Source organism: Osmerus mordax, chromosome 2 (assembly GCF_038355195.1).
Source record: "Osmerus mordax isolate fOsmMor3 chromosome 2, fOsmMor3.pri, whole genome shotgun sequence".
Classification (NCBI taxonomy): Eukaryota; Metazoa; Chordata; class Actinopteri; order Osmeriformes; family Osmeridae; genus Osmerus; species Osmerus mordax.
This window is the reverse complement of record NC_090051.1, coordinates 12,905,944-12,917,001: the sequence shown is the minus strand read 5'-3', so window position 1 is coordinate 12,917,001 and position 11,058 is coordinate 12,905,944. Positions and strand designations below refer to the sequence as shown.

At 42.9% G+C, this 11,058-nt stretch overlaps 1 protein-coding gene across 3 annotated transcripts; it reads left to right on the top strand.

The window, feature by feature from the left end:
• Positions 1-1,798: 1,798 nt before the first annotated feature.
• Positions 1,799-8,631, top strand: LOC136962386 (ADP-ribosylhydrolase ARH1-like). Of its 3 annotated transcripts, none has more exons than XM_067256160.1 (4): positions 5,563-5,817; positions 6,316-6,673; positions 7,273-7,633; positions 7,815-8,631. In XM_067256160.1, exons 1-4 carry the CDS (start codon positions 5,737-5,739, stop codon positions 8,221-8,223), a joined length of 1,209 nt encoding a protein of 402 aa, XP_067112261.1. In that variant the 5' UTR covers positions 5,563-5,736; the 3' UTR covers positions 8,224-8,631. The 3 variants fall into 3 exon arrangements, with proteins under 3 accessions (XP_067112277.1, XP_067112261.1, XP_067112268.1); XM_067256167.1 differs by having other exon boundaries at positions 5,564-5,817; positions 6,331-6,673; XM_067256176.1 differs by lacking the exons at positions 5,563-5,817; positions 6,316-6,673 and adding an exon at positions 1,799-1,936.
• The last annotated feature ends 2,427 nt before the right edge of the window (positions 8,632-11,058 follow it).

The following is an 11,058-nucleotide window of genomic DNA, read 5'->3' as shown; positions in this document are numbered from 1 at the left end:
CCTCGGGGGAATGTCACTGTACTTACTGTAAGTCGCTCGGGATAAGAGCGTCTGCTAAATGACTAAATGTAAGTGTCACTCATTTCGGTCCCGCAGTCCCGCCACACATTGTATTTCTCACGCGGAAAAACTATTTATAATATATTTAATATGCTGCAGCGCCCAACCGAAATTTCTCTGGCCGCGCCTCACTCACTATGGAACCGGCAGGAATCAAGCTCGTCTCCACCGGAGTTCTTAGTCGAGCCTGCCACTTATCACCCAATCAAAAAAAAGAAAAGGTCTACACAATAGCTAATCAGAAAATAGCACTATTGTATCTGGGTAAGATTTAACGCAACAACCAATGGAAAAAATATCCTGGAATTGTTCACATGATTCTGCTACAACGTCTACCGTAAGTTTCGTTCACCTACAGAGGATACCACTGGAGCTCGAGCATCACTTTGAGCAATGAGTAAGTCATGATCTCCTGTTTTAATGTTACAACTAATTCACAACTTGTTTGACACAAACAATGGCAACTTAGAAAATGTTAGAAAATGTTTCCCAGATAATTAGCATCAGTTTTGTCTGTAAGTGAGTGTCTGTAACTTAACCAACAGTTTTACAGCCTGTTCACTGACAACACCTGCTCAGAACAAGTAGTCTCTAGGCAGTGGCAATTTTAGACCCTTTTTAGGGGTGCTCAAGCACCCCTTGTGGTGTTGTTCAATGTTACTCATAATAGTTGATTGACATGTAGGTTTAACCAATAGGGAGCCCTATATTGGTAGACTGGGGACCCATAGGATGAGGGAGTGAATGTGGGGTGCGGGGGTCAGTTACGGGGTGAGCAACTAAATAAAAATGCCAAGCTTAGTACACAGTCTGTCTCACGTGCATTATTAAGCGAACTTGACACCCTAAATTTAATCTCAGCACCCCTAAAAATAATAATAATTACAAAGTTCATGAAGAAAGGGACATCCTTAGTTTTTTCATTCATTCAATATTTTGCATAATACATATATTCAAGTATGAATTGTTATCCCGTGAAATTAGGGATTTATTTACAGGCATGCAAACTCCTCACCTTTTTGAAGCCAAAATGGGTAACCTACGTGATTCGTGGCCATGGCCAACGCAGCATTTTACCCGTGCTTCCCAACTTTACAACTGGCTCTGGAACCAATGCTATACAACATGACATTGTTTACAAGAGCACAGATTCTACATAGATCTAGCCTCTTAATTTTGCTCTCACAGTGCACCAGATTCATGCGTTTAACTTTAAAATGTTATAATTTTTCTTTCGAGGAGCAGACCCCCCTAGAGGGTCGGAGGATCGCCGCATCCTTCTCATCTTTTTCACCCTTGACCTGTTTGAATGCCTGTTATTAGCAAGGGGGTTATGCACTTTTGCAAGGCACTGTATTCATGTCACATTGTCATTGGGGGCTGAGCACCTCTAAAGGTCTGATCCTAGAATCGCCCCTGAGTCTAGGCCTAGTCATATTTTAGTTATCACACGATGACTGACATATTGTCACATTATAAACATATTTTTCCAAATAGGCTTAATAATTTTATTAGCACTAAATACATTTAAGTGTTTTGCATAGTCGATGTTATAGGTCACTTTAAAATCATGTCATACTTTATCATTATATCCTGGCCATGGATGCATTAATCATTGCTGCCTTTCAAAGATGTCAGGTAAAAAGCAATTAATTAATTAATTTTGAGGGGGGGGGGGGGCTGGGGGAGGAGAAATGTCACTCTTGCCTGTCTTCAAAACTTGAGAGCCCTGCTGTCAGTGACAACACTGTGATGCACCTGGCCACGGCCGAGGCTCTGGTGGAGGCAGGGGAAAGAGCCACTCACCCTCAGGTGTACCTCACCTTGGTGAGAGAGTACATCAAGAGCATGAAGGATATGCACGGGAGAGCCCCTGGTAGGTTGAGCCCTCTCGCATCTCTGACTGACTTTCCAACTCACTCATGTATGAGAAACATGAGTGAGTTGGAAAGTCACTCACACTCACTCTCTATCATACAGGGTTGAAGCCCCGTAGGGCCCTGACACAAATCATGCGCTACTATAAATCAGAAATGGTTTGACCAGTCATTTCAAAATTTGCAGGATATGTTTCATACCCATGTTGAACCACGTGTAAAACTATTTAGAAATGATTTGGATATATTTTTTTATTATGAATGTGCAAAAGACAATACAGTGAAACACAGTATATTAACGCCCTTTCCTGGATTGGTCAAAGTGTTCTCTCCTACAGAGGTGGGGCAGGTTCTTTTTGAGCCAGACTGGCAGGAGTGGCAAAGCAGCTTTACGAGCTCAGGGGAAAACCCCTGCTTATGAAGTAAATGGAAATGTTATTTATGTATAAAGCTACATTATGGCGTAAATAATCAAATGCTCTGAACGTTTTAAAAACGGGTCAAAGCGGTTTGCTAGTCTGCCCTTACCAGTCTGAGCAGTCGGCTAGTAATGCTCTAATCTACTACTTATATCAGTTTGTAAACCAAGATTACTTCTAGTTGGCCCGTTCAACATTTCTGAATTGATGAAAATAATCAAATAAATATATGAACACGCATGTAGAAGAAATTTAACATGACTACATTATACCTAGTACTGTTTGTACTGTTAGTATAGCTAGACTTGTACACCACTATTCAAGATTTATGACCAATGTTGAATGTATGCACCTTCCTGCCAAAGTAAATTCCTTGTCTGCAAACTTTCATGGCGATTAAAACCCCTTTCTGATTCTGAACAGGATGCATCCATGCAAAATGATACGGGTGTGACTATTCTTATAGCCAGCAGGTGATGCTGAAAGCACACAAATCAAATGACCAAAGTCTTTTTGCATTTGACTTCCTGCAAGAGGTCTACATTCCATCATGAGGGTTCTGTCTCGCACCACTAATCAGAAACACCTACTTGATCTTAACTATAGACATATATACATGTCTATGATCTTAAGTGATTCTTATCAGACTTCCTGTGAAACACGACTAACACACTTACACATCACCAGGGCTCTCAAGTGTCACACATTGAGCGTGACAGTCACTCATTTCGGTCTTTTGTTACGCCCTCCCGCCACACATTGTATTTCTCACGCAGAAAACGGCGCTGCATGAATTGAACGCTAACGTCTTCCGAAAGTTTCGTTCACCTACAGAGCAAACCACTGGAGCTCGAGCACAGAGTAGGCTCATGATCTCCTGTTTTAATGTTACAACAAATTCACAACTTGTTTGACACAAACAATGACAACTTGACTGCTGTTAGAAAATGTTTCCCAGATAATTAGCATCAGTTTTTCATGAGTGTCTGTAACTTAACCAACAGTTTTACAGCCTGTTCACTGACAACACCTGCTCAGAACAAGTAGCTCATAGATGTAGCGTAGCTGGTGTGTATCGGTGAAACTCACTCCTCAGGTATGTAACTTGGGATGTCAGAGGTGGCAGGTTCGTACCCAGTGCGGGACGAACATAGGCCCGATAACTCTGACGGAGCTTGCAATACCACGTCTGTTACATAAAATTGGCCTAGTCATATTTTCGTTATCACACGATGACTGACAACTTGTCACATTATAAACATCTCTTTCCAAATAGGCGTAATAATTTTATTAGCACTAAATACATTTAAGTGTTTTGCATAGTCTATGTTATAGGTCACTTTTAAAATAATGTCATATTTTGTAATTATATCCTGGCCATGGATGCATTAATCATTGCTGCCTTTCAAAGATGTCAGCTAAAAAGCAATTAATTAATTAATTTTGATCCCCTGACGGGGGGGGGGGGGGGGGGGGTGTTGAAATTCGACTATTTTACACTCTTCATATAAAAACCTACAACCAGAAGCCAAACCTAAATAGAAGATTTTTCATTAACAACTCAAATACTTTCTATGTGGTGTGTTATGAGTTTGTGAAAAGTGAAAGTCTCAAAAGACAGGAAATGCACATATGCTCCACAACCTTAACTCTTACCATTGCACAACAAAACAACATAGTGATGCATATTGTTTGAAGTACAGTAGACCTACATAGCTGCAGTGCTGTCACAGGTGTATTAGCTGTGTGCTGGAATAAACCTTATTCGTGCATCGGTAGAGTTAGGGTTCTCTCTGTACGGTGTTAGCACTGGTAGCAGTCAAGCCAGGCCGTATACTATCCGCATATATGGAATGCGCATGTAGTGCACTGGTTTTTTTCGCCTCTGGAGGGCAGCAATGCGCCTATTGCCATTTGACCGTCGTGTGGTAGATTTCAAATAAGAAGGAAATATTACTCAGTCCAGATGCACATCCACGAGAAAATTAACGAATCACTCGTGGCTCCCGGATCACACTAAAGATTCGTTCAAAAGGAACGTTTCGTTCACCAACGGCAACGACACAAATCTAACTTAAAAACAATAATTGCAGCTGTGTCAGAGTAAACAAGCTATGTGGCTATCTTTGAAATGTTGCCGAGTGTTAGTTTCTGACCACACATGACACTTTTTGTGACTGGATAGCAAACTAGAGGTTACCAGTTAGCTAGTCTGTGTTTAAACAGTTGTTGGTAGACAGCGTTAGCTATCAATGATTTTGGTTGACGTCTACACAGCTAGGCGTGGCGTATTGGGCTCACTCAGTTTTCGACCTGAAAGCGAGTGTGGCTTCCTTTTACTAGGGATGGGCAAACGATGCCTTGTGAAGCTTTGGTGGTTTCTTCCGGATTGTGCCGAACCAAAGAGCCGAACTATTGGCGCATTGAAATTGGAGAGCACAGTGACATCTAGTGGTCAGATAAAATTATAGCAGCCGTTTAAACTAACTGAATGAGATGTACCAGTAGTTTCTGACGGTACTTCGCCTGTTAATTATTCAATGTCGTTCATTTTTGTAAGGCTACGTGATGGTCTAATATTCGTGTTCATTCATTAAAACCATACATGTGTATTTGAGAACTGTGTAATTTTCATACAATAAATGTTTTACTGTGATGTTCAACTAGTCTACATTTATTCATTTAGCATTTAGCAGACGCTTTGGATAAAAGCGTCTGCTAAATAAATAAATGTCTACACCACACTTTGTAATGTTCAGCAAACAGTATAAGGGCGGTAGAATGCTTAAGTGTATGGAAGTATTAAATGACCGCTGATACAGAGTAGTAGCCTACACGACCACTCTGCTTATATAGCTGTCTCTTTCCTTACATTTTGTGATATGTATTGTGAATCAGGGGAATACTTGGGACAGTGGGGATGTGCTTGTGCAATATGAAAAGGCAGTGTACCATAACGGGGTTCGGGGGAATGTGTTTGTGCAACAGTCTTATTTGATAACATTTATAAGTTCTTATTCAGGAACAGGATTTGTTACTTGTTTGTTGTTGTTTAGAAGTGCGCCACAACTTTGAACCAGTTCGTGAGGTCTGAAGCATTGAACGTCATCAATCACGTGACATCGTAATTTGACACAAGCTCCAAACCACTTTTTCGAAACTGTGCGTATTGGTTTTGCGACACAAGCATCGATGCATCAGTGCCAGACGTCCCATCCCTACCTTTTACCCTTTAACCCCTAGCTCTAAGTAATAGTCATAAACAGTTGTCAATCGAAGATTTACAGTAGTACTCCTCCAATTCTGCATGAATTCTATGATTGGGATTGACGGAAATCGGTAATACAGGAACCTTTGAAAGTTTTCGAAAAACGAAAGTGATGTTACTCACATTTCTCTGGATATCGTTAACCTCCTCCATTGTAGTCTATTACTTGATAGTGTACATATTCCAATCGCAGGTAAGTCAAACTAAACACACATGATTACCAAGATTCTAGAAAGCGAAACTGATGTTTGGCAAATGTCCCAGGATTTTGCAAATCTCCATTATAGGCAACTAGCTACTTGACAGAGTAGACATCACAACCCCTGATTAATAAACTCACTCGCATGATTACCAAATAATCTAGAATGCGAAACTGATGTTCGGGAAATGTCTGCATATCGCTAACCTCGATCATGGACTACTACTTGACAGAGTAGACATCTCAACCTAAGGATTCTAGAGCTACAAAATTTACCACAGCAAGGACTCATCTAATCAGACATGATAAACAATTGTACAAAAATTGCAACAGAGCAAGTTGGGATGTATTTGGCAACTATTTCTGCACATTTAGGCTTTATGTTTGAAATAAACAAGTCCCTACTGACATGGTCAATACAGTAAACAAACTTGCTTTATTGTTTTTCAAATGTGTTTTAAAAGTTGTATATGTGACATTGCTCACATATAGTCTGCACGTTTCCAGCCAAATCAACCACAAGTCAAAGCTATGTCAAACAAGATCTCTCTGGAAGAAAGGTATGAGGCCTGCATGGTTCTTAGTGGAGTAGGGGATGCTTTGGCTTACAACCACGGGGACTGGGAGTTCGAGCAGAATGGCAAGGTCATCCATGCCGAGGTGAAGAAGAAAGGAGGTATTGCCAAACTGGACGCCAAGCACTTCCCTGTCAGTGACGACACTGTGATGCACCTGGCCACGGCCGAGGCTCTGGTGGAGGCAGGGGAAGGAGCCACTCTCCCTCAGGTGTACCTCACCTTGGTGAGAGAGTACATCAAGAGCATGACGGATATGCACGGGAGAGCCCCTGGTAGGTTGAGCCCTCTCGCATCTCTGACTGACTTTCCAACTCACTCATGTATGAGAAACATGAGTGAGTTGGAAAGTCACTCACACTCACTCTCTATCATACAGGGTTGAAGCCCCGTAGGGCCCTGACACAAATCATACTCTAAATCAGAAATAATTTGACTAGTCATTTCAAAATTTGCAGGATATGTTTCATACCAATGTTGAACCACTTGTGTAAAACTATTTAGAAATTATTCATATATATTTTTTATTATAAATGTGCAAAAGACAATACAGTGCAACATATATTAACGCCCTTTCCTGGATTAGTCAGTGTTCTCTCCTACAGAGGTGGGGCAGGGTCATTTTTAGGATAATTCTTTAAACTGGGTTAGTTTAAACTAGTTATGGAAATGGAGTTGGTAATATACAGTACCAGTCAAAAGTTGAATTTAATGGGAAAATGTGTCCAAACCTTTGACTGGTACTGTATATAATTTTTGAGTGATATAATAGGTGATGGTTTGACACGACTACATCAGAACGCCACTGATAGGTTAATCTCATAGCCTTGCTGCAGTCCAACTGATGGTTGTTCTTCTGTGTTGGCTCGAGAAGGTCTTACCTGCATGTCAATGATGGACACACACAACAAAAGGAACGACCAGGACTGGAAGGTACCATTTAACCGGAAGGGGGGTGGGTGTGGGGCGGCCATGCGAGCCATGTGTATCGGCATGCGCTTCCCCAACCCAGAGCAGGAGGACCTGTTGATCAACCTGAGCGTGGAGAGCGGTCGTCTGACTCATCATCACCCCACCGGCTACCTGGGCTCCCTGGCCGCAGCCCTGTTCACGGCCTACGCGGTGAGGGGCAGCCCTGTGGAAGCCTGGGGTCATGGGCTCATGGAGGTCCTGGAGAAGGCTAAGCAGTATGTGAAGGATGCAGGCCACTGTGTAGAGGAGAACCTCCTGCACTGGTGAGTGCTTCAGCTGGACTCATTACATCCACCTGCAAACACTAACAGTTTGTTATAATAGTCTCTTTGTTTACAGTAAGTTAAAAAGATCGAACAAGAGGTTTGATGATGTCACAGAGTGCACCCGTGTATAACACAGATTACCCCCTCCCCCGCCTCAGCCTCTTCTTCTCTCTTTTAGGAACTACTTTGAGGAGTCCTGGAGGAAGTACCTGGAGAAGCGCAACATTCTGGATGGTAAGAGTCAGCCCCTCTTTCCCGAGGTGTACGGCATCCAGGAGAGAGAGGAGTTCTACAAGTCGTTGAGCTTCCAGGGTACTGGGGGTGCCAGCGGGCATGATGCCCCCATGATCGCCTACGATGCCCTGCTGCGGGCCGGGGAGTCCTGGGTGGAACTGGCCAACCACGGCTTCTTCCATGGCGGCGACAGTGATTCGACGGGTGTCATCGCGGCTGCGTGGTGGGGGGCTCTGTATGCATACACGGGGGTGCCCAAGGTGAACTACAAGGGGCTGGAGTACCGAGCCAGACTGGCAGGAGTGGCAAACCAGCTTTACGAGCTCAGGGGAAAACCCCTGCTTATGAAGTAAATGGAAATGTTATTTACGTATAAAGCTGCATTATGGCGTAAATAATCAAATGCTCTGAACGTTTTAAAAACAGGTCAAAACGGTTTGCAAGTCTACCCTTACCAGTCTGAGCAGTCGGCTAGTAATGCTCTAATCTATTACTTATATCAGTTTGTAAACCAAGATTACTTCTAGTTGGCCCGTTCAACATTTCTGAATTGATGAAAATAATCAAATGTGATAAATATATGAACACGCATGTAGAAGAAATTTGCCATTACTACATTTACTACTGTTAGTATAGTTAGAGTTGTACACCACTATAAAAGATTTATGATCCCTATATGTTGAATGTATGCACCTTCCTGCCAAAGTAAATTCCTTGTCTGCAAACTTTCATGGCGATTAAAACCCCTTTCTGATTCTGAACAGGATGCATCCATGCAAAATGATGCGGGTGTGACTTTTGTTATAGCCAGCAGGTGGTGCTGAAAGCACACAAATCAAATGCACAAAGTCTTTCTGCATTTGACTTCCTGCAAGAGGTCTATTCAATCCTGAGGGTTCTGTCTCGCACCACTAATCAGAAACACATATTTGATCTTAAGTGATTCTTACCAGACTTCCTGTGAAACACGACTAACACACTTACACATCATCAAGTGTCGGTTGAGATCCGACCATCCTACACTCTTCATATAGAAACCTACAAACAGAAGCCAAACCTAAATAGAAGAATTTTCATTAAAAACTCAAATATTTTCTATGTGGTGTGTTATGAGTTTGTGAAAAGTGAAAGTAAAAAAAAAAAGTCAATGCAAATATGCACCACAACCTTAACTCTACCATTGCACAACAAAACAACAAGGTGTTCGGTGATGCATAATGTTTGAAGTACATTTTAGTCATTTAGCAGACGCTCTTATCCAGAGCGACTTACAGTAAGTACAGGGACATTCTCCCAAGGCAAGTAGGGTGAAGTGCCTTGCCCAAGGACACAACATCAGTTGGCATGACCGGGAATCGTACTGGCAACCTTCGGATTAATAGCCCGATTCCCTCACCGCCCAGCCACCTGACTCCCTACAGCAGACCTACATAGCTGCAGTGCTGTCACAGGTGTATTAGCTGTGTGCTGGAATAAACCTTCGCCTCGGTAGAGTTAGGGTTACAGCCAAGTCCATAATGTACTGTAATGTCCTGGGTGGAACCAAAAGTTCGATGGGTGAAGCTCAGTAGCATTTGACTGGACTATCCCGGGCTGTTACACCACCCGGGGTTTGTTGTTTCTGACTGAGAAGGCAAAATGAACACTAATAACCACCCTCATGATAGAAAAACAAACGACTCAGAGTACAAAGTACATACACACCCAAGCATGCACTAACACACTCATGTACTAACACACCTACAAACCTTTGACTGACCTGACAGGCTGTGTTTAACTCAACATGTCTGGAGATGTCGGTGTACATTCCTGCGTCTGTGTATGTCTGTGTTAGTGTTTGACTCCTGCTGCCACTGTAATTGGAACCTGTTCGGCCAGCGGGCCTGTTTAATGACCCGCATTTCTCCCCTCCTTTCCCCAGCCCAGGGGATGCTGCCTTGTCTGGAAAGAAGATGTCCAGATGGGGATTTGATATCATATAATCCACCTACACTACATCCATGTTGTGTAGGTGTGAGTGACACAATAGTGTGTCAGTATTTACAGCCCAGTATGGTTCTAGGTAAAGAGAAAGTGACACCATGAACCGTAGTTATCCATGTTCAGGAGTAAGCATTACACAGAAGCATTACAGAAGATGAACCACACTGAGGGACTAGTGGTTTTAATTTTGAAGCCCCTCAAGAACCTCTTTGACACTCATCCTTCTAAATCAAAGATTACACCGTTTCCCAGGAGTGATGAGACAAGGGTCTTCAGAGAAGAAGATGAGATAGAAGAGCAGAACAATCCCCTCAGCAGGCATTTCTCCTGATCCTCTTATTCAGACAGGTGTCACCTGTGGACAGTACCGGTCCTAGCACATTTGGCGCCCTAGGCAAGATTTATCACGAGCGCCTCCCCCCCAACACAACACGGACACATGACGTGGCGCAGTTGGCGCCCTTTGCTGGTAGTGCGGAAGGGTTAATTAATAGATGCACTTCGGAAAATGCCGCCCCCCTCTTCATGCCGCCGTAGGCGGCTGCCTATGTCGCCTATACGAAGGACCGGCCCTGCCTGTGGAAAATATCAGAGGTCCCTCTCTCTCCAGCTCAGGACTGGAAACTCGGAACCCTTAGCCGGGCTTTCAACAGGGACACTGCTGGGTACTATGCTAAATGCCCTTGTCTTCCCCCAGCCTGCTAGCAACCGCTACAGTAGTGCCGTATTGTGCTACCTTTCATCATACAGATACTTTATACAACACTGAGTTGTGTGACATAAACTGACGTCTCAAGTAAACTCTAACTCAGAAAAGGATCCCACCTCTAGCGTTGACATCTAGGGACAACTAGAGCAGAAAATGGACATTTAAGGGAGCGGCCCTGTTCCCTGCATGACTATGGTTGGGAGTTCAAGTTGGACAGTTGGACTTCTGTCAGTATAGTTGCAGGGCTTCAAAGATAAAATGTAAATTAATGCCAAGTTGGCATAGAGAGATGATCTTGCCTATTTGCTTTATACTGAATTTCTGTTCATGGTTACAAAGAAAAAAATGTTTTGTCCTAGATCAGGACCAATCTCATGATGCACAGAGTAGCCTGATTCATGTTGATTTAATAGAAAGAGGGAGATCATAGGAGCGACTGGTGTGAAAGCTATGAACGTGAGAAAGGAAGTTTATAAAGAAGTTTATTTTCGAGAAA